Raw genomic sequence first — 22,911 nt, forward strand, 5'->3', positions numbered from 1 at the left:
AACAAGAAAAGAACTGGCCTCCATCCGCCATTCCCGGGCAGCATTAGGGAGCAGAGGGGGGAAAGGAGAGAGAGAGAGAGAGAGAGAGAGAGAGAGAGAGAGAGAGAGAGAGAGAGAGACAGACAGACAGACAGACAGACAGACAGACAGACAGACAGACGGAGGGAGGGAGGGAGGGAAGGAAACCAGGCCTTATGGAACAGTCCCAGCTGGCTGTAGCCCACAAGCAGGGTCGCTGCAGCACGGATGAGGCACCCTGACTGCTCTTCCCCCTACTTCCCTCCCTGAGGCCCTTATGTTCAGCCTGCCTGGGCAGTGTTACTTGTCTTGTTTTGTGACTTTGTGTGGTAAAACCGACTTGGCAGAGACACAGGGTGGACATGTCTACACATGCAAACAATCCGAGCACTCGGGAGGCAAACGCCACAGGAAGATCACAGGGATTCCAGATCAGGATGTGACATGGCTCAGCTGATAAGATGATAAAGGCTTATGACTACCAACCTAAGCTCCTGAGCTTGATCCCTGGAACCGACATGGTGATGGAGTTGTACACACACACACACACACACACACGCACGCACGCACGCACGCACGCACGCACGCACACACATTCACACTAGTATTATTTTGAGACTCCACAAAGTCTTCCAGTTCTCTGTGTAGCCCCAGCTGTCCCAGAACTCATTCTGTAGACTAGGCTAGCCTCAAACCCAGAGATCCACCTGCTTCCGTCTTCCAAGTGCTGGCACTAAAGGTGTTTGCCACAACAGCACAGCATTAGACACTTTTTTTTTTGAGGGGAGTTTCAAGACAGGGTCTCTCTGTGTAGCCCTGGCTGTCCGGGACTCGCTTTGTAGACCAGGCTGGCCCCGAACTCACAGTGATCCTCCTGCCTCTGCCTCTCGAGTGCTGGGATTAAAGGTGTGAGCCACCACACCCGGCTGCATTAAACACTTTTTAAAAATGAAAAATAAATAAAGGAAGGAAGAAAAAGAAAAAAAAATAGTTGCAGGTCACGCAGGACTACATAGTGAGACCCTGCTTCAAAAACCCTAATGCTACCCAGGCGATGGCTGTATGCACCTTTAATCCCAGCACTAGGGAAGCAGAGGCAGGCGGAGCTCTGTGAGTTCAAGGCCAGCCTGATGTACAAATCAAGTCCAGGATAGCCAGGGCTTCACAGAGAAACCCTGTCTCGAAAAATTCAAAAAACAAACCCACCAAAAAACCCTAATGCTTCCATTCCAAAGCCAGAAGACCTGGAGGCAAATGTGGTAACCCAGCATTCAGGTTGAGGCATGCGGAGCATACAGCTTAACTACGCCCTAAGACATTGCTGAAAAAAGACAAAGGGGGGGGGGAGCGAAACCACAAACCTAAAACCCAAAGTAAAAGCTAAGTCCAAGGGGATCTGCTGTGCCAGCAGGCACTTGGTCACTTTGGGCTCCAGGAAGTCAGGCCCTATCTCGCAGCTGTGCCCTCAGGACCAGGCCAGGCAGTGGTGGCCTTTGGCCTGTTGGGCACAGAGGGGCTGTGCTGGGACACAGACCTCCCAGCTCAGAGAGAGGAGTTATGGGAAGGGCGTGGCCCTGTGGCCCATCCAACACCAAAAAAAAAAAAAAAAAAGCACAAAGGGAAGAGTCTTCCAGGGACTTCCCTCTACCTCCCCAATGACCCTGGTGCTGGACGGGCTGACTTCCTTATCCAACCCATAAACATGGTGCTCTCCCAGGGCCTCCTGGGCCACACATGAAGAAGCAACCATTACCACACCTTCAAAAGCACATTCAAAGTCACTGTTTATTGGAAGCCACGGGAAGTCTGAGAGAAAAGTTGCAAGCATCTGTCATCTCTGCGCATGCAAGATGGAGTGGGCAACCTCAGGCGTCAGTCGCCCATCGGCAGCCACAGGGCCTTGGTTCGTGCTGCGTGCAGACTCAGCTCCGGTCCTGCCCCACCGACCTCCACATCCCAGGCCCTTGGGGAGCCGCCGCTTACCCACACAGGCTTGAGGTTGCCCGCAGAGGCCCACTCCACAAACTGGGAGCCCTGGGATGGGGAGACAGGACGGTTAGTTGCTAACAGCTGCTTCCTTAGCAACGGGGACTTGTAAGAGACCCAAAGACCTGATAAGGCGGGACATTCGGATCATGGCCAACATTCCTCCCAGATGCAGCGGAAGTCGGTCCCGGGAATCCCCTCTTCCCCAGGGCTCCTGTCCAAGGCTCCTGCCAATGGGGACTTCCCATGTAGTACAGGTGGCTGAGGAGGGTACACCTGGAGCTGGGGCATGGTCCTTAGCAACAGGCCTCCAAAAACCTGATGTCTTAGGGCAAGGGAGGCTTTGGGCCCTTGACAGTAAGAAGACCCTCTTTCTTACTGACTGGGCTTTTACCCAGGCAGGGCCTCAGCAGTTGGTGCTGAGGAAGGTGTTCCCTTGAGCAACAGGGGTCCTCAGGAACTGAGATGTGCTCCCAGCAGGGAAGTCTGTTGGTGAAACGTAAGATCCTGAAATACCTGGGCAGAGCCGAAGTACCACAGGGCCTGGACGTCCTGATGTAAGGCCAGGCAGCGGGTCAGGTGGTCCCGATCTCCTGTCACTACATTCACAAGGCCAGCAGGGAACAGCGTAGCCATATCCTAGGAGGTGAGAGTGCGGGACACCCAGGGTTGGCCAGCAATGGTGGCAGGTGGAGAGTGGGTGTTTGGGAGTGGCTGCAGGGGCTCCTACAAGGAACAGGACCTGGGTGACAGACTGAGATGGGATGCTGGGACTCAAGTTACCATGGAGACCCAGGAGGGGAGGCACATGATTTTACCTGACAGACCTCCAGGGCCAGCAGAGGATAGGCCCCACTGGGTACTAAGACCACAGCATTGCCGTGGGCCACGGCAGGAGCTAGCAGTGACACAAAGGCCAGCAGGGGCCACTCATCTGGGCACACCACTGCCAGCACTCCCAGGGGCTCCCGAAGCAGCAGCACAGGGCCTTTGAACCCTGTTACCTACAGGACAGATGACACATCAGGGACAAGTTCCCAGAGCCTTCTGCACTGCCTGCCCATCCTCCCACACCTGACATGTTCACACCTCAGAACCCTGGAGCCCAGTGGCCCCTCACTGGCTATGTGGATGTGCACGAGTTAGTTAACCTCTCTGGCCTTCTGTGTCGTCTTACTGTGAATCTGCCATGCTCCTGCCTCAGCCTGTGGAGTGGCCAGGATTTTGTGCCCGTGCGATCACGTGTGCTTTGTGGTACTGCAGAGGGCTCCAAGCAGGCTAGGATAGGCAAGTGTTCCAATACTCCAACACTTCTTTGTGCCTGGTTTATTTTTGTTTTGGGACAGGGTCTCCCTACGTAGACCAGACTGGCTTTATACTCAGAGATCCACCTGCCTCTATCTCCCGAGAGCTGGGAATTAAAGGTATGCATCACCACCCTCAGCTTGATTTATTTATTTATTTTATTTTATTTTAATTTTTTTGAGACAGGGTTTCTCTGCGTGGCCTTGACTGTCCTGGACTGGCTTTGTAGACCAGGCTGGCCTCGAACTCACAGAGATCCGCCTGCCTCTGCCTCCCAAGTGCTGGGTTTAAAGGCGTGTGGCACTACCACCTGGCTTTTTAAATTTATTTTTAAACTGTGTATATGTGTGTGTCGGGGTGGGGGGCACAGCATGTGCACTTGTGCGTGCTAGAAGGAGGTGTGGACGCCCCTGGAGCTGGAGTTACAGGAGGCTGTAAGGCCTTTGGCCTGTGTGGGGAAATCAAACCATCCTATGAGCTGGGCGTGGTGGCTCACGCCTTTAATCCCAGCTCTCAGGAGGCAGAGGCAGGTGGATCTCTGTGGGTTCGAGGCCAACCTGGTCTACAGAGTGAGTCCAGGACAGACAGGGCTACATGGAGAAACCCTGTCTCAAACAACAATAGCAATTGAACAAAGGCTGAGATTATAGGCCTGCACCACCATGCCCACTGTGCTTGAAAGAGCCTTCTTGAACACAACCAAGCCTACAGTACATGGCCTTTCCAGTGTGCCTTCCTACAAGCACTGTGGCCCTCCCTCTCTGCCCTGGGTGAGCGCGCTGGGCTCTCAGCCAAGCAGTGACCCTTCCTATCAGACATTACCCCATTGTCTAGAATTTCTAGAGCCAGGCCTGGACTTGTGTCCAACCCCCTAGACCCTGGGCACTGACTGCCGCCTGGCTGCCTGCTCTGACCACCCACGGAGAGCTAGCTCACCTGCAGTGTCTGGCCTTGGTCCTGAACCCGGGTGCCCCATATCTGGAGCCGCCTCACACTCATCTCTACTTCAGTCTTGGCCTCCTCAGGTGCTGCTCCATGCCTCTCTAGCTGTGTGGCCAGGGCTGGCTTCCTACGCTCCAGGGCAGCCGCCAGCGCCCACAGTAGGCTTGCTCGGGCTCGTGGGGACTGCGCAGCCCAGCTGTGGGCAAACAATGCAAGTTAGGGGTATGACCTGGCCCTAGCTGCTCCCTGAGAGCCACCTCTGGCCATAGCCTCAGCCTAGGGCTCCAGCCCCAAGGCTAGCGCCCCCATCCCAGCCACCCTTCCCTCGGGGCTTCCATGTGCCCTCTTACCCAGGCGCGGCCTGGTGAGCAGCCTCTACAGCGCCCCTGATGTCCTTGGCTCCACCCTCAGCTACATAGCTGTAGACCTTGCCAGAAGAATCCAGGATGGGTCTGGAGCTCTGGGTCCCGGGAGCCTGGAAGCGTCCCCCAACAAACAGCCCGTAGGGAGGAGCCGGGCTGCAAGAGTGAAGTGTGAGGGAGGCTCTGGGTGCACGTAGGCCCCGTCCTCCACTAGACCGGTTGGGCCATCTCAGTTCCCAGGAACCTTTGATTCAAATCTATCTATCTATCTGTTTGTTTATTTATCTTTGATTTTGGTTTTTTGAGACAGGGTTCCTCTGTGTAGCCTTGCCTGTCCTGGACTCACTTTGTAGACCAGGCTGACCGCCAGCAATCTGCCTGCCTCTGCCCCCGAGTGCCGGGCTTACAGAGGTGCGCCACCACGCCCGGCTCCGTCTAAATCCTCGCTTCTGAGAAAACTCAAACCCTTAAGTGGAACTGAGATTCTCTTCACACTTGGGGTAAAGGCTGTGAAGCTACTCTAAGAGCGAGGACCCTAAGATTGGCTCTAAGTGACCCCTTCAAACCCTCACCCTTAGACACCAGGCCGGCAACAGCTCACCTAGGTGCTGTTTCCGGCCCCGATGGCAGGCTGGAGGGCACAGCAAGGCCAAATGTGTCGTAGTTGAGACTCTCACAAAGGAAGGGCTCCCGGGACGGTGTCCCCAAGGGACACATATACTCATACAGGCCCTGTGAGAGGAGTGTGGTTACAAGAAGGCCAGGTGGATGCAAAGTGACTCAAGGCTGCTGGGCGTCAGGAGGTGCAGGTGTGGGCGGGCACTCACATCCAGGCCTCCGTGCCAGGAAGACCCGCTCTCCTTGCAGCCACCTGTGGGCACCGCAGGGTCTCGGAGGCCATGGGCGTTGATCCACACGGTGCCTACCTGGAGCCTGTGGGGTAGGTGATGACACCAGGGGGAGGGGCAGGACAGGAAGCTGGGTCAAGGGAGGAGAGGGAGACAAGAGTAGGAGACAGGATGGGCTGGGTGGGGGTGGGGAGCAAGTGTCAACTGACCCGTAGCCCAGCTCCAGGGCCTGCCCGAGCCTCTCACTCCACACACTGGCGCTGCCTCCCCGGGGAGTTCCATTGGCCAGAGCTAGTGCCTCCTTGGCCGTGCGGAAAGGGGAAGCCACAACCACGGGCCACGGTACCTAGAAGTGGTGTCAGGTGTTGGCTGCAGAGCAAACCCTCCGGTCAACACGTCACCCGTGTCAGGTGTTAGCTACTGAGCAAACCCTCCTGTTAACACATCACCTGTGTCAGGTGTTAGCTACTGAGCAAACCCTCCTGTCAACGCATCACCTGTGTCAGGTGTTAGCTACAGAGCAAACCCTCCTGTCAACGCATCACCCGTGTCAGGTATTAGCTACAGAGCAAACCCTCCTGTCAACGCATCACCTGTGTCAGGTGTTAGCTACAGAGCAAACCCTCCTGTCAACGCATCACCTGTGTCAGGTGTTGGCTGCAGAGCAAACCCTCCTGTCAACGCATCACCTGTGTCAAGTGTTGGCTGCAGAGCAAACCCTCCTCATGGCCCCAGGTCACAGGGTCACTCAGAACCATCCTAAGGGGCAATGCTGTGGCCCATGAGTAGCCGGGGACTAAAGGGCAGGACGTGTGCAGTCTCCGGGGCCTCACCTCGGCCTGGGCGCACGGGGCTGCGGGAGGCAGGCCGGAGACCAAGGCGGGCGAGAAGAATGGGCTGCTGGACGGCACGTCGCCAGCCTGGAACACCTAGGGAGTAGGAGAAACAGAGATGCCTGTCTTCCCAAGCCCAGGGGAGCATCTCAGCCCTCCTTCCTACACCTAGGTATCTAGGCCCCAGCCTCCTCCCTCAGTCTGGGTACCCAGACTCTAGCCCTCCTCCTTTAGACAGTAAAGTCCAGACCCCAACTTGCTTCCCCAGACTCAGAAGAGTGTAGGCCTTAGCCCTTCTCTCAGACGCAGGGTCCAGGGCATGTCCTTCCTTCCTGACACGGCAGGCAGGCAAGCTTCCATTGTTTGAGACAGGGTCTCTAAGATTCCGTTGTTTGCTGGGGCTCACCTGTGCACCCTGGCTTTGGGCCTCGTCCACAAAGCTCTGGGCCAGGTCTCGGGCAGCAGCCCCTCGAGTCCCCATGTCCACAGCCGCATCCAGTCCTCGTCCGCTGCGCAGCTGCGCCATCCTGGCCCGGAGTCGCCCCATAGCTTCATCCCACACAGATTCCTGGATGAGGAGCCTGAGCCCCCCCTGTTGGAAAAAAAGGCATCAAAAGTGGGTACAGTCAGGGGCGACGTTGGGAGAACAGGTTCCCACAGAGAGGTGGGCCTCAGGGACGGAGGAGCAGCAGCAGGTGAGAGGTGCAGTGCAGAAAATTGGTGCCTTGCCCGGAATGGTGACACATGCCTGTACCCCAGGAGGGTTAGGAACCCAGGGGTAGCCTGGGCTACATAATAGGTTGGAAGCCAGTCTGTCCTACGTAAGACCCTGTCTCAAATAATAAAAAGGTCCAAAGAACAGAAAGTAAAAGAAAGTTGGGAATGGACACCCCAAGTGTTTGGGGAGACCTGATGGACCCCCGACCTCTGGTGACCCGTGCACATAGGTCTCACCAGGCTGCGGTCTGACCAGGCGGCGTCTACAACGCCTTCCACAGCTGAGTCCACATCCGCTGAGTCCGTCAGCAGCAACAGTGACTCTGCGCCCAGCGCCAGGCCTAGCTTGGCTCCTCTGCCTGCAAGGGTCCGTCGCAGAGCGCGGCCATCCTGAGGGAGCCCCATAGGTTTCAGCTGCGACCGGAGCCTCTCAGCCCTTAGCCATGTCCACCCGACTCCCAGCCCTCCAGATACCTCCACAGCTCCACAGAAGGCCACCTTCTGGACTCCAGGTTGGGAGGCCAGAACAGGCCCCAGCGAGGCAGGGCCACACACCACGTTGAGGATCCCTGGGAAAGAGCCGAGCTCCCCTGCCAGCTGAGCCAGGAGGAGAGGTGTTGGGAAGGCTGGGGGCACAAGGGCCACCACAGTGCAGCCTGGGGAAGGGAGCGACTAAGGGAGCTGAAGTGCAGACTCCCGCCGGCCTCTTGCACACCCAGGGGTTCAGGTGCCAGCCCTCCTCCTTTGGACCCCAACCACCCTCTCAGGGAGAAAAAGGTGGGGGAATGACCCAGTCCCACCTACCCATGGCCAGGGCAGGGCAGGCCCTCCACATCATGTCCAGGAAAGAGTAAGCTGTCGGCAGGATGAGGCCGATGACCCCTGCAGAAACAATCTACAGTGAGGGGATGGACATGTTGGTTTCCTGCGTCAGGAAGTCTCTTTGGGGGCCTACACGTTCTCACCCACAGGCTCCCAGCCTGCCAGTGCCTTCTCCTGGGCATGCGCCTGGACTGCATAGTATTGGAGCAGTTGCTGGGCCAGTGGGACATCCCCATCTCGAACCTCTCGAACAGCCCGCCCAGTGACCAGGGACTCCAGGGTCCACAGCAGTCGCTGGTGCTTCTGGATAACCTTGGCCAGCCTTGGAAGAATACAAGGAGTTAGTCCTTGCCCAGAGCAACCTGGACTACAATCCCCACAAGCCTCTGCAGGCAGATGCAACATTTATCAGGGACACCAGGTACCGAAAATATATAGGAAATGTAGTCTAGAAGTCTCAAAACTTTGGGGGTGCTACGGAATGGTAGCCAGTCCCAATTACTAGCCAGTCCCAAAGATAACTGGGGACTTCAATCTTAAGTTTCTGTCCAATTGCATTCTGGGAATTGCGATCTTTATAGCTGTCCCCATAGTGTGGGACAGCAGGGAGCTCAGAGTCTAGTGAAGTGCTGAGAAACAGAGCTTAAAAGATACTCTGCAAAAAAAAAAAAAAATAAAAAAATAAAAAAAATAAAAAGCCGGGCGTGGTGGCGCACGCCTTTAATCCTAGCACTCGGGAGGCAGAGGCGGGTGGATCGCTGTGAGTTCGAGGCCAGCCTGGTCTACAAAGCGAGTCCAGAACAGCCCGGGCTAACACAAAGACACCCTGTCTCAAAAAAAACCAAAAAAAAAAAAAAACCCCAAAAAAAAACCCAAAAGAAAAAAAAAAGATACTCTGGCACTACTAGCCCCAGTGGCGTGTGAGGGACAGTGCCATGAAAGCCTCACAAGCACTCGGGAAACAGGAGCCACTGACTCACAAGGATCTTGGGAAATGGAGTCACTGTTGCCAGTGCTGTGGGAATTCCGAGGGACAAGGCCTCTCCCTCCTCTGCAGGCCCTGCCTGGGCTTCCTCACCGGGTCAGGTGTTGGGCCCGCGCAGCCCCAGGGAGTTGGCTCCATGTCTTGAACGCTGTCCTTGCAGCTGCCACAGCTGCAGCGATGTCCTCATCTTGGGCTTGTATGCAGCTGGCCAGGTGTTCTCCTGCAGGGACAAGCCGGGGCACAGACAAGGGAGGCCCTTGTTAGAGCCAGCGAGGGCAGTGACAACGGCCCCCAGCTCCCCTGTGGGCCTCAGGCCTTCCTTTCTTCCTTCCTCAGTCACCTGTTACTGCTCTGACCAAGCCCCTCAGAGAGCTGACCTCCCTTTCCTTCCTCACTGTGTCTTTTGTTTTGTTTTGTTTTGTTTGTTTTTTGAGACAGGGTTTCTCTGTGTAGCCTTGGCTGTCCTGGACTAGCTTTGTAGACCAGGCTGGCCTTGAACTCACAGTGATCCTCCTGCCTCTGCCTCCCGAGTGCTGGGATTAAAGGCGTGTGCCATCATCACTCAGCCTTTTTAAATTAAAAAAATTTTTATTTCACGTGTATTGGTGTTTTGCCTGCATGTGATGCCCACATGAAGTGTCAGATGCTCTGGAGCTGGAGTCACAGACAGCTGTGAGCTGCCATGTGGGTGCTGGGAACTGAACCTGGGTCCTTTGGAAGAGCAGTCAGTGCTCTTAACCACTGAGCCATCTCTCTAGCCCCCTTTACTTTTAATGATGTGTATGTATGTGTATCTGTGTGTGGGTATGACCATGTTAGTGCAGGTACCCCTGGGGATCAGAAGAGGTCATAGGGTCCCCTGGAGCTGGAGCTACAGGTGGTTTGAGCAGGCTGACCCCGACATGGGTGCTGGGAACTGAGTGAACCCGGCTGTCCTGAAAGAACAGTGCAAGTGCACACTTTTAACCACGGAGCTGTTTCTTCAGCCCCGTCCTTCTTCTCCGCCTTCGTCTTTTTTCAGTGCCTCACTATGACGCCGAGGCTGGCGGCTTCAAACTCAGGATCCTCCTGCTTTGGCCTCTGGGCTGCGGAATGAGAGGCGCAAGGCACCACTCTCAGCCCAGGGAAGGGATTTAGCAGCAGGGGCTTCAAAGAGCCTTTTTAGGGTGGGCAAATTATAGGGACTATGATTCCTGAGACTGTCATCAGGAGAAATGAGCCCCACGGCCCCTACCGCCACCATCAGTGGCTGCTCCTGTGCTGGGGGCTTGAGCACAGGGGAGCATGGCTGCAGCTCTGAGACAGGTCCCTATCCCTGTCCCTGTCCCCCCCCCCCCAATGACGACAAACCAAAGACCTGTGCAGGGATCCTGGCAAGGGACCGGATTCCTGTGTTCTGGCTTCAGCCACATCCCATTGACATAGTGGCCCAAGAGACGGTCGTGGGTGTCCAGCCAGGCCTGGAGGGAGACAGGAGTTGGGAAAGGGGCCTATGAGGCAGCTGGGACAGCTCAGGCCCGGCCAGGGTTCTCTGTGAGGAGACATCTGCACCCCTTTGCCCTCAGATGACTCTTCCTCCTGGCTGCTTCTTGTTTTTGTTTTGTGCTGGGGATTGAACTCAGGGCCCTGCACTCTGTCAAATTATACTCCTAGCCCATTCTGAAATAAAAAAAAAAAAGATTTATTTGGGACTGGAGAGATGGCTCAGACGTTAAGGGCACTGCCTGCTCTTCCAAAGGTCCTGAGTTCAATTCCCAGCAACCACATGGTGGCTCACAGCCATCTGCAGTGAGATCTGGTGCCCCCTTCTGGCCTGCAGGTGAACATGCAGGCAGAGCACTGTATACATAAATAAATAAAAACATCTTTAAAAAAAAAATTTAGTATCTGCGTGTACACCTACAAGCCAGAAGAGGGCACTAGATCACATTATAGATGGTTGTGAGCCCCCATGTGGTTAATCAGAACTGAACTCAGGACCTCTGGAAGAGCAGCCAGTTCTCTTAACCTCTGAGCCTCTCTCCAGCCTCTGTCATTTATTTATTTATTTATTTATTTATTTATTTATTTAACTATAGGTAAAACATTATATGAAACTCACTGTTAGCCAGTACTGCTGCTATAGCATATATGTATATGTATGTGTATATATATAGTGTGTGTCTACACACACACAGACACACAGACACACAGACACACAGACACACAGACACACACACACACACACACACACAGCCTACATATAGCCCCAGTCCTCAGATCAGCCTAGGCTACATGGCAAGGTCTTGGACTCTTCCTTCTTTCTCTGTTTCTCTCTCTCTAAACTCACCGAGTGTCATGAGCGAAGGCCAGCTCCTCCCGCATGGTCTACTGTGTGCACTATTGTGCCTGGCTTAAATAGGAAAATCTAAATTAATAAAATACTTTCATCCATGCAGAAATGACCTTAAATGAACTTTGCTTCCCTGGAAACATAACTTGGCAGTGCTGGTGTTTGTTTGTTTGTTTTTTGGTGCTGGGGATGGAAGCCAGGGCACTGAGCATGGCTCCACTGCTCAGCTGCATTCCAGGAGCCAGCTCTGTTCCTAAGCAACAGCAACTTTACACTGGTCCAGGACACCTGGTGTCCAGCTAGCACTCTACAAACAATCTCCCTGGTCGCCTCCCCCCCCAACACCTCTCCCCCTGCTGCTTCTCTTTGCCACGTGGCTGCTGAGCCGGCCCTGCACCCACCAGGGAACCCTGTCCCTTCCCATCTCACCCATCATCAATGGGAAAACAGCGAGGGCTGGAGGCCCAGTGTGGTCCAGCCCTGTGGAGGCTGCCAGGCTGTGCAGTTGTCGGCATGACGCCTGCTGCGGCACAGGCACGGTCTAGGCTGGAGGCCTGGGAGTGACTGGTCAGAGCCTGGCTTTGACTACTGGCTCTGATGCTTAGGTACCATGTAACTTTGTGTGTGAAGGTCAAACATGTTGGCTGTCTTTCTCCATTGCTCTCAATGCTATGTTGTTTCGTTTTGTTTTGTTTTTTTTTCAAGACAGGGTCTCTCTGTGTAGCCCTGGCTGTCCTGGACTAGCTTTGTAGACCAGGCTGGCCTCGAACCATGCCTGGCTCTTATTTTTGTTTTTTTGAGACAAAATTTCTCTGTGTAACAGCCCTGGCTGTCCTGTCCTTTGTAAACCAGGTTGGCCTCAAACTCAGAAATCCTCCTGCCTCTCCTCCTGAGTGCCACTGCTCTTGGCTTAGCAGGGTTCGTAAGACTCTGCTCAAGCACCCGAGCCTGGGCACGAGGGAAGGCCTCACAGACTGAGCGCCCCCAGTGCCAGCTGAGTTGGTGTTGCGGCCTTCCCTCCTTACTCTCCTGCCTGCCTCCTGCTTTCTCTTCCTCCTTACACTTCTGCTGCTATTAAATCCACTTCGGATGTTTCCCCCTTATTTTGACAACTGGCCCTGTTGTGTCTTATTTATTTACTTATACAGCAGCACATGCTCACTGAGGCGGCACATGTCTAGAACTCCAGCACGTGGACGGTAAACCAGGAGGATGTAAGGTCAGCCTAGGCCACAGGGGGAGGCCATGACTGAAGAAAGTGGCAGCGTGGGGACATCTTAGGAGTGGGCCATGGCCCACACATTTGTAACCCCAGTGTTGGGGAGGCGGTGGTGGATGGCTGGGGCTCACAGGATGGCCAGCCTCGCCCACCCTGGGATTTCCAGATAGTGAGAGAGAGCACACACTGAGCCAGAGGGGCGGCACACAATTTAATTCCCAGCGCTGGGGAGGCAGAGACAGATGCATTGCTATGAGTTGGAGGCCAGCCTGGTCTACAAAGTCCAGGACAGTCAAGGCTACACAAAGATGCCTTGTCTGGAAGAAATAACAACAACAACAACAAAAAACAAAAAAATAAAAATAAAAGTACACACTGCTCTTCCATAATAACATGTTTGATCTTCGGAACCCAATTCAGGGAACTCACAACCACCTGCAACTCCAGCTCCAGGCATCTAGAACCTTCTTCTGGCCTCCCTGAACACCAACAAGCATGTGCACATGCATGCACACACAGACACATATCATAAGTAATAAAATATAAATCTTCGCCAGGTGAGGTACTGCACACCCTTACTCTCAGCACTTGGGAGGGGGAGGCAGGGGGACTGCTTGTTAAATTCTAGGACAGACAGGAAGGACTACACAGAGAAGTCCTGTCCAAAAAACAAAAATGAGAAAGAAAGAAACACCCCCACCACAAAAATCCATCTCAAAATAAATATATAAAAATCTTTTAAAAAGAAAAATTATCACCGAGCATGGTGGCACATGCCTCTAACCCAGCACTCAGGAGGCAGAGGCAAGCAGATCTCTTTTAGTTTGAGGTTGTAGACTTGATCTACAAAGCAAATCCAGGACAGCCAAGGCTGCAGAGAAACCTTGTCCTGAAAAACCAAAAAACAAAAAAGAAAAATTATCAAAGCTGGGCGTGGTGGTGCACACCTATAATCCTGGCAGAGGCAGGCTGACCTCCATGAGTTCCAGGCCAGCCAAGAATGTCTCAAAACAAAACAAACAAACAACAACAAAAAAAAAGGAAAAGGAAAAAAAGAAAGATTGTGCCCCCAAGGTAAGTTCCAAACTGCAGTGTCCACAAGGACTGAGCCGATTGGAAGTGGGCCGTGAGCATGAGGTGGGCATTAAATAGATGACTGACAGCTGATGTCCTGAGAATGAATAATAGGGTGCCAGTTGTGTAATAAGACTCTTATTTGTTAGAAATACAGACTCAAATATTTATGCGAAAGTAGCACAACAGCTGGCATTTGTTTAAACTAATCTCAGAAGAAAAGGAAAAAAAAGCACAAAAAAATAATTGGACTGAATGTTAGTTGTTGAAGTTGAGTGATGAGGACATGGGAGCTCCTAATATCAATTACTGTGGAAAAGATGGAAAACTTCCTTCCAAAAGGAAAAACAAACTCCCACAAGAATGTCCGCAGAATCCTGGCAGGCCACAGGGGTGGGAGAGAGTGCCGGCTGGACACTGCGAGCTCACATGTCCCAGGAGAATTGGTTCCAGATGAGTTTTGTCAGCGAACTGGAGCCAAAGGTTGCCAAACTTTGGAATTTTATTTTCAAGAGAAATTAGGATGTTTAGATGGGATTAATTGTACAACAACTGACATTTCCAAAAACAAAGCTCAAGCCAAAGAAAACGTGTTTTCTTGTTGATCTGCCCACAGACTGCAAACCTGAGACCTTTGTTGGAATAATGGGGGGCGGGGGAGCAGCTGGTGGGGGACACCAGAGTCCAAGGCCTGGCGACAGGCCCGGCTTTCTCTCATTGTTTGAGACTGTCTAGCTGATTTGGAACTCCTGCCTCTCCTGCCTTGTCCTTCCAAACACTGGGATTACTGGTGTATGCCACCACATGCAAACTCCTTTAAGCTCCGTGGTCTACAAGCAAATTATATCCCTCATCAACTGTGTGTTGTTACCAAAATAACAAGAATAATCCCTTCTCTGCTCTTCTGAGTATGACATAAAATCGTGCTTAGCGGAGGCTGACACGATCGGTCCGTCCATGCCAGCCTTCAGCCTCTCTGTGGGGAGTCTCTGAATTCTCCCAATCTCCCCATCTGTGTCTCTAGTTACTCCAGACAGTCCAGCACCTTTTTAACTGGCATCTCCCTGGCTTATGTCTCCACTGTAATTGTTTGCTCAGATGCGTCAAGCCCAAGCAACACTAGATGCCATCTCATTATGACAAGTTCACAGACTCCACGTCACCAGAGCTCAGTGTGTACCCTGTCCTGGACTGTCCATACAGGAACAGCCGAACAGCCCTAAAACCAGCTCCCAGGCTCGGATCCCGCCCTCTAACCCAGCATCTTGGTGTCACTTTCCCACACCTCTTGATGAGCCAGCCTGCCTCCATCTGAGGTTTGAAGACCATCTTACAGTAAAGACAAACTAGGTTTGTTCCTCTTTATGATTAAACCTCTGTGTCAAGGATTGGGCTTTACCACGTCTGCACTCTTAACTACAAACGGTTCTGTACCGCCTGTTCCAGGAAACCTCAACTACACCTTTGTTTCAAAAAGTTGCTGTAACCACCTTGCAACCCTACCTTTGTTTGAAAAGGTTGACCACCCTTTTACAACCTTGGCATCGTGTCTTTTTTCCCTAGGTCATTTTAACTGTCTTGCTATGCTAATATTCTGCTCCTGTAACCCCAACAGTTTTGCCAGCCAAATCTATGTTTGGAAACCCCTGCCCCTGAGCTATTAAAAACCTTGTCTTTGGGGCTGGAGAGATCGCTCAGCGGTTAAGAGCAGTGACTGCTCTTCCAGAGGTCCTGAGTTCAATTCCCAGCAACCACATAGTGGCTCACAACCATCTGTAATCTGATCTGATGCCCTCTTCTGGCCTATAGGGGTACAAGCAGGTAGCGCACTGTGTACATAATAAATAAATTAAAAAAACAAAAAGCAAAAAACCTTGTCTTCTTCACATCCAAGGCGCTTGAAACCAGCCTTAGGGGAAGGTAACCCGAGTACTCAATAAAAAAGCTTGCTTTAAATAAATCTTTTTTTTTTTTTTTTTGAGACAGGGTTTCTCTGTGTAGCCCGGGCTGTCCTGGACCCGCTTCGTAGACCAGGCTGTCTTTGAACTCACACGCCATGGCCTTGCTTTAATTTTTTTGTCTATGGTGATTTGGGTCAGTGGTCTTTTTCCTCGAATCTTAGGGGTTAACGCTCTAGAATGGTATATGCTGTCCCTCCAAAGCTGGAGGCCTCTGCTAGTGCTGGGCGTCCCCTCGGGGTCTGAACACTTCTACCTGACCATTCTTAACGCCTGCCTGGATGGCGGTGGAAGGAACTGTGGGCCATGGGCATTGTGACTGGCCCTCGGGTTTGACAGAAAACCCAAGGAACCCCACTAAATTCTACCGGGGATCCAAGAGGGTTCTGAAGCCCGGGGTCATGAGGCTCCTATGGAATATAAAAATATAAGCGAAATGTGAAAATCTCCCAAAGTAACTTGAGGGGGGGGGATCGAATGGACCCTGAAGATCATGAGAACTCACAGGACGTCCAAAGGGGCAGGGGATCGTGGGAGCAACATAAGGACAGTCAGACAGACAGACAGGCAGACACTTCTGAGCAAACACCACAGCGGCGGTCAGGGCTAAGAGCGAGCATCGCCGGAAACACCCCAGGGCCGGTCCAGCGGGTGCGGGAATCACGTGACCGGGAGGCGGGGCTTCCGGGACCGCCGCTGTGCATGACGGGAGCCCGCGTGCCGAGAGCGGCGGATAGGATAGAGGGAAGGAGTAGACAGCGGCCGCCGCCAGGCAAGCCCTCACCAGTGCGCATGCGTGGCTTTCCGGCACCGGGCCGTACTCCAGCGTCGTGAAAATCTCACGGGCAGAGGGTCGTACACGCGTTGCCGCCATCGCTCGCCGAGCACCTTCCGCGAAGGACTGACTGCCGGACGCTCTACTTTGGGGAACTTGGAGGTCCGAAGGGCGGCCCCGCCCACTCCAATCAAAGGGTCGGGGCCAACCAGACTAGGGCGGGGCGGCGAGCTAGAGGGCGGGGCCGCCTCCCGTAGGGCCACGCCACGCCTCTGGTCTGCGGCGGACGCTGGGAAATGTAGTTTCAAGGAGAACGGAAATGGCGGGCCCAGTTCTCGCAGTAGCAGAAGGGTTTAGGCTGTTGAGGTTTTGACTCTTTAGAAAAAAACAAATTGGCTCTGTTTTGCTCTTTAGAGACAGAGTCTCACTATCTTCCTCTGGCTGTCCTGGAGCTCAAACCAGGTTTGAACTCACAGACATCCCCCTGCTTCTGCCTGCCGAGTGCTGGGATTAGAGGATTAAAGGCCCCTACACCCGGCTAAGAATATTTATCTTTCTTTATTTTGGGTGTTTTCCCACAGGTATGGCTGTGCACCGCGTGTGTGCAGTGTGCAGTGTGCCTAGGGAGGCCCGAAGAAGGCGGGGAGGCACTGAGCTGGAGTTACAGCAGTTGGGAGCCACCGTGTGGGTGTTAGAGGCTGAACCCCTTGTCCTCTCAAAAAACATGTGGTTTTGGTTTTTTAAAAAAATATTTATTTATTTATTATTATGCATACAGTGCTCTAATTGCATGCACACCTACACCCCCAGAAGACGGCATCAAATCACTTTATAGATAATTGTGAGCCACCATGTGGTTGCTGGGAATTGAACTCAGGACCTGTTGGAAGAACAGTCAGTGCCCTTAACCTCTGAGCCATCTCTCCAGCCCCCACAACATGTGTTCTTAATCGCTGGGCCATCTCTCTACCCGTAGTAGTTTCTTTTCGTTAAAACCAGCAAAGAATTGCTTTTATTGTTTGCTTCCTCTCCTCTGCCCCCCAAGACAGGGTTTCTCTGTGTAATCTGTCCTGGACTTGCTTTGTAGACCAGGCTAGCCTCGAGCTCACAGAGATCTGCCTGCCCCTGCCTCCCTGAGTGCTGGGATTACAGGCGTGCCCTGGCACGCGCGGCGGAAAGACTTATTTTTACTGTATGAGTGTGGGTATTTTGTCAGCGTGCATGTCTGTGCATCGTGCACAGGAGGCTAGAAGAGGGTGTTGGATCCCCAAAACTGGAGTTACAGGAATTGTGTGTCATGTGGGTATTGGGAATCAAACTCCGGTCTTATGGAGGAGCAGTCAGCACTAAACCCTGGAGCTAGCTCTCTAGGCCCCCCCCCCATAATTTCTTTATAAACAAAAGCCTTCATTTTGTTCAAAAGGGGCAGTTAACACCATTGAGATTAAGGGTGTGTGTGTTGGGTGGGATCATACTGAAGTTTTTCTTTTAAAAAAAAAAATATTAAGTATGCAGTGTTTTGCCTGCATTTACATCTGTACACCAGAAGAGGCCACCAGATCTCATTATAGGTGGTTGTGAACTCCCATGTGGTTGCTGGGAATTTGAACTTCAGGAGCTTTGGAAGAGCAGCCCATGCCCTTAACCTCTGAGCCATCCCTCCAGCCCCCATACTAAAGGTTTCAAAGTGATAGAGTCCATTCTGCACTGAAACCCCCACAGTTGTCAGGGAAGGGTGGAAATGCAGGTTTTTATTGATTCGGGAAGTGATTTTTGGTCCACCTCTGCCCTTACTTTTGATTGGTGGGTTAAGGGGGTGTGACTTCAGCTCTTTAAATACAAATGGTTGGCCTTGGAGCCTGCTTGGATGATAGGGCGTTGAGGTCATCGGAAATGTGTCTACTTTAGTTCCTTCTTGGTTCTGAGGCCATAAATGTTGCTTTTATTTGCGCATCTGCCAAATAGGACCGATTCAGGGAACCATCAGACTTGAGGACGGAGCCTTCATCATAATGGAACAGTAGAACATTCCCAGGACAGATTTTAGGGTTCTGGTGGAGCACTGTGTGTTAAGAATTGACTGGCGGGGGCTGGAGAGATGGCTCGGAGGTTAAGAGCACTGACTGCTCTTCCAGAGGTCCTGAGTTCAATTCCCAGCAACCACATGGTGGCTCACAACCATCTATAATATGATCTGATCATACTGTATACGTAATAAATAAATCTTAAAAAAAAAAAAAAAAGAATTGACTGGCTGGGAGGTGTTGGCGCACGTCTTTAATCCCAGCATTCTGGAGGCAGAGGCAGGCGGACCTCTGTGAATTCCAGGCTAGCCTGTTTTATTAATTGAATTCTGGACAGCCAGAGCTACACAGAGAAACTCTCTCAAAAAACAAAACAAAAAACAATCTCGACTGAGGCCCTGCAGTGAGCTGGCTTCGTTTAATTGGGAGAAGTTCACATTTTGGACACCTAGGACTTTTTCCTAGGGCTATGGCGGACTCACAGCTTCTGGCACCAGATCTAAGCGACGCAGAGCCGATGGGTGATGAGACCGTGCGCTTTCAGGAGCTTCTGCTGCAGGTGCGAGCCGACTGGACTTGTGGGAACCTGGGTATTTAAAGATTTATGAATTGACACTCAGCGATGCAGCTTCAGTTCCCAGAATGCCTTATGGCAGCAAGGACATCTATGGGAACTTTAGGTCTGGGCTTAAAGTTTACTAGGTTGTAAAAGAAATGGACAGCACTCAGGAGGCAGAGACAGGCAGATCTCTGTGAGTTCGAGGACAGCCTGGTCTACAAAGAGAGTTCAGGATAGCCAGGGCTACACAGGGAAAACCTGTCTTGAAAAACCAAAAAAAAAAAAAAAAAGGAAAAAAAAAAGAAAGAAAAGAAAAACTGGGGGTGGGGGAGGGAGGGAGAGTTGCTGGTGATCTTTAGAGTCCTCATTTTAAAAAAATGGGAGGGGGTCTAGCTATGACATCGGAGTTGCCCTATAGGTGTGTGAGAAGCCCACATGGCTGGTTTGACATCCTGGTGGGTTGCTCTCTTTCTCCACAGGCTTCTAAAGAGCTCCAGCAAGCCCAGACAGCCAGGGCAGGATCTACACAGATCCAGCCCCAGCCTGGTGAGGAACAATATAGATAGAAATATCTCTGTCTCTCTGGGTGTTGGGGGGAACGGGAGAAGGGGGGTACCCTGAGAGAGGTCCAGCAGAGCCTGGAGGCAGGGCGCACAGAGGATGAAGGAGACAGATCCTAGCTGGGTACAAAGGCCGAGGCACAGTCGTGTGAATGGTCGGGCAGGAGGATCCCGTACAACTGTTGGGCCACAGAAAGCAGAATGGCAAATGGGGTAAGAAAGAGGTGCCTGAGGGAAGCAGAGGGGACCAGAAAGAGGGACAGTAGAGGTCCCAGCGGGACAGAGCAAGATGGCTTAGCAGGTAAAGGTGCCACTGAGCCTGGTGACCTCAGAGAACTGACTGCTGAGCACCGCCCTCTGAACATCCCAGGCATGCATATCAAAATAAGTGCATGTAATAAAATTAGAAGGGAGAGCCGGCCGTGGTGGGCACGCCTTTAATCCCAGCACTTGGGAGGCAGAGGCAGGTGGATCGCTGTGAGTTCGAGGCCAGCCTGGTCCACCGAGTGAGTCCAGGACAGCCAGGGCTACACAGAGAAACCCTGGCTTGAAAAACAACAAAATAACTAAATGGAAAGCAGTTGGGTGTGAGGGTGAATGCCAGTGATCTAAGGAGGCAGGAGTGCCCGAAGCCTGGGTGGAGAGTGAGAGACTGGTCTCAAAATAAGGAGAGGGTGGGTGAGCCGAGGCTGGTGGGGACAGATGGCCATGAGGGACGCACTTGTGCAGGTTTCTGCGTAAAGACCAACTCATCGGAAGGAAAGGTTTTCATCAACATCTGCCACTCTCCCTCCATCCCTCCCCCGGCGGACGTGACTGAGGACGAGCTGCTTCGGATGCTGGAGGAGGACCAAGCCGGCTTCCGCATCCCCATGAGCTTGGGAGAGCCACATGCCGAGCTGGATGCCAGTCAGTGCCCTCAGAAGACACCAAGTCTGAGTGATGCCTCACAGCAGGCAGTGTGCCCTGGGCTCCCCGCTGAGGTGGAAGGCTTCAGGGCAGGCTATGTGGAAGATTTGAAGAGGGTTGTAGGCAGACATGACACGTGAGCTGGGCATGGTGGCTTACTCTTGTAATCTTAGCTCTTAGGATGCTGAGGCAGGAGAGTGGCTAAAAGCTAGAGGCTAGCCTGGGCTACATACAAAACTGACAAGGACCCACGCCTAGAGGCTAGGGATTTGTCTGCCAGTCTCTAGATGGAAAGGAGCACTTCCTAGAGGTGGGTGGGACAGAGTAAAGAGGCTCTCAGGGCTGCTGGCGAGGGGCGGGGCCTGCCTTGGGGGTGTGGTCTGTAGCTGGAGGTGAGCCTGGGAGCCCAGAGGGACCTGGGCTGCCTCTCACTTCCTGTGTCTTGCATCCCTGGTTCTCGGGTGAGTTTTCCTTATGGGTGTTCTGTGGGGGGCTGTGGAGCCTCATTCGCCCTTTCTTTCCACAGAAGGCCAGGGCTGTACTGCCTATGACGTCGCCGTTAACAGCAGCTTCTACTTGAGGATGCAGGTGGGTGTGGTACGATAAGGCCTGGGCAGTGGGCTCCCTCCAGCCCCACCCCCACCGTCACAGCTCTTCTTCCTCTCACCTTAGAACAGCGATTTCTTGCGGGAACTGGTGGTCACCATCGCCAGGGAGGGCCTTGAGGACAAGTATGGCTTACAGCTCAATCCAGGTGAGGGGCAGGGGGAAATGGGCGTGGCTTGGATGCTACACTTGAGGGAGGTGAATCCAGTATTAGGGATTTACTTGGCTGGTTTTCAGGAGGGTAGGGCCAAGAAGGTGGTAGGCCAGGAGCCTGCGCGCGTGCGCGTGTGTTGGTTTCTTGGGGCATTTCCCAGGATGGGCGGGGCTAAGATGGACAGGACCTCCTTCAGTCAAGTTTTATCTAGGAAGGTGGGCTAGGAAGTACCACCCGAGGGAACCTCACCTCAGGGAACTTTGACTCTGCATCCTCAGAGTGGCGCATGTTGAAGTACCGGCCTTTCCTGGGTTCCATCTCACAGCAGAACATCCGTTCCCAGCAGCGCCCTCGGATCCAGGAGCTGGGGACCCCGGACACGGCTGACTCACTGCGAACCCGGCGCGGGTGAGCCGTCATGCATATCCTGGGGCTCTAAGAACTCAGAGATGGAGCTGCAACACAGAGCTGGGTGGAGGATGAAAGGGGCAGCAAACCAAGCAGAGGGTCACCCTCAGTCTGTCCTTGTTCCCGCACAGCCCAGAGCGGCCTCACCTGAGCCTTTGGTTGGAAGCCCCAGACCTCCTCTTGGCTGAAGTTGACCTCCCTAAGCTGGTGAGCGCAGGCTCTTTAGTCTAGAGTCTGGACACTGTGGGGCTGAGGCAGGAGGCCTAGGGGCCAAATCCCTGGCTCTGAAGGCGGACACTGGGGCCTGGTTACGTCTCTCATGGCAGTGATGTGGGGTTGCTTCTCCTGGGCCAGAAACCAACAGGTGCAGCCCCTGCTGTCCTGAGTGTGAGCTCCTTGAGAACTGTCCTTTGATTTGCTTTTTCCTCATTGTTTTGGTGCTGGGCATTGAAGCCACAACCGTGCATGCTAGGACGTTGTGGATATAGCGTCTCAGTGCTGATGACCGTATCATCCCCAGGATGGAGCCCAAGGGCTGACACTGGAGCTCGGAGAGAATCGGCTGGTGATGGGAGGCCCCCAGCAGCTCTACCACCTCGATGCCTCCATTCCCCTGCGGATCAACACTGAGGCAAGCAGGGCAGCGTTCCACCACAGGAGAAAGGTGCCTGAAGGGAGCTCAGGGACAGGAGCCCCGGGGCTGAGGGAGGACAGCTGGGACCTGCAGCCCCGGGCCTAGGGAGGACAGCCGGGACCTGCAGCCCCGGGTCTGAGGGAGGACAGCCAGCACCTGCAGCCCCGGGTCTGAGGGAGGACAGCCAGCACCTGCAGCCCCGGGCCTAGGGAGGACAGCCAGCACCTGCAGCCCCGGGCCTAGGGAGGACAGCCAGCACCTGCAGCCCCGGGCCTAGGGAGGACAGCCGGGACCTGCAGCCCCGGGTCTGAGGGAGGACAGCCAGCACCTGCAGCCCCGGGTCTGAGGGAGGACAGCCAGCACCTGCAGCCCCGGGTCTGAGGGAGGACAGCCAGCACCTGCAGCCCCGGGCCTAGGGAGGACAGCCAGCACCTGCAGCCCCAAGTCCTGAATCGTCATCTCTTTTCCTTCTCAGCAACTGATGGTGTCCATGCCCCTCCTGTCAGTGTCTTCTTGACCAGAGTGCTCTGTGTTTCCAGATGTGCCTTCTGCAAGAAAGGAATAAACAGTTCTCCATTTCTTTCCACACCACACATCTTCCAATACCAACACGTGGAGGGTGGACACTGACTCAGTGTCCCCAAATTGTCTGTCTCTTTCTCAAGACTCTGGCCCCCTGAGCAGACTCCCCAGAGCTGACTACTCCTTTTCTGTCCTACTTCATTGTCCCAGGGAGACACCCAGGCATCATCTACCTTCCTAGATAGGATTCTTTCCTCACTGGTGCCTGCCAGTCCTGCAAAAAAGTGTCCCACCTACCACTGAGTCCTGCTTCTAGATCTAGTGCCCTCTTCTCCAGAATGTCACATGGGGAGCTGATT

The 22,911-nt window shown here is 53.4% G+C and overlaps 2 protein-coding genes across 2 annotated transcripts; one reads left to right on the forward strand and one right to left on the reverse strand.

Annotated features, from left to right (window-relative positions):
- Nucleotides 1-1,785: 1,785 nt before the first annotated feature.
- Nucleotides 1,786-16,318, reverse strand: ALDH16A1 (aldehyde dehydrogenase 16 family member A1). Its single transcript, XM_084758885.1, has 17 exons — nucleotides 16,186-16,318; nucleotides 10,176-10,278; nucleotides 8,912-9,038; nucleotides 7,977-8,155; nucleotides 7,816-7,893; nucleotides 7,486-7,667; nucleotides 7,249-7,401; nucleotides 6,701-6,886; nucleotides 6,295-6,390; nucleotides 5,671-5,807; nucleotides 5,441-5,546; nucleotides 5,215-5,345; nucleotides 4,602-4,769; nucleotides 4,246-4,447; nucleotides 2,823-3,008; nucleotides 2,521-2,643; nucleotides 1,786-2,052 (listed from the first exon to the last, which is right to left on the reverse strand). Exons 1-17 carry the CDS (start codon nucleotides 16,273-16,275, stop codon nucleotides 1,891-1,893), a joined length of 2,409 nt encoding a protein of 802 aa, XP_084615011.1. The 5' UTR covers nucleotides 16,276-16,318; the 3' UTR covers nucleotides 1,786-1,890.
- On the forward strand, nucleotides 16,206-22,616 carry PIH1D1 (PIH1 domain containing 1). The gene is made up of 10 exons (XM_084759377.1): nucleotides 16,206-16,338; nucleotides 18,666-18,759; nucleotides 19,239-19,305; nucleotides 20,049-20,228; nucleotides 20,755-20,816; nucleotides 20,901-20,982; nucleotides 21,267-21,396; nucleotides 21,528-21,603; nucleotides 21,917-22,060; nucleotides 22,506-22,616. Exons 2-10 carry the CDS (start codon nucleotides 18,670-18,672, stop codon nucleotides 22,545-22,547), a joined length of 873 nt encoding a protein of 290 aa, XP_084615503.1. The 5' UTR covers nucleotides 16,206-16,338; nucleotides 18,666-18,669; the 3' UTR covers nucleotides 22,548-22,616.
- Nucleotides 22,617-22,911: the final 295 nt, after the last annotated feature.

Source organism: Acomys minous, assembly GCF_964271855.1.
Source record: "Acomys minous genome assembly, chromosome: 2".
In the NCBI taxonomy this organism is placed as follows: domain Eukaryota; kingdom Metazoa; phylum Chordata; class Mammalia; order Rodentia; family Muridae; genus Acomys; species Acomys minous.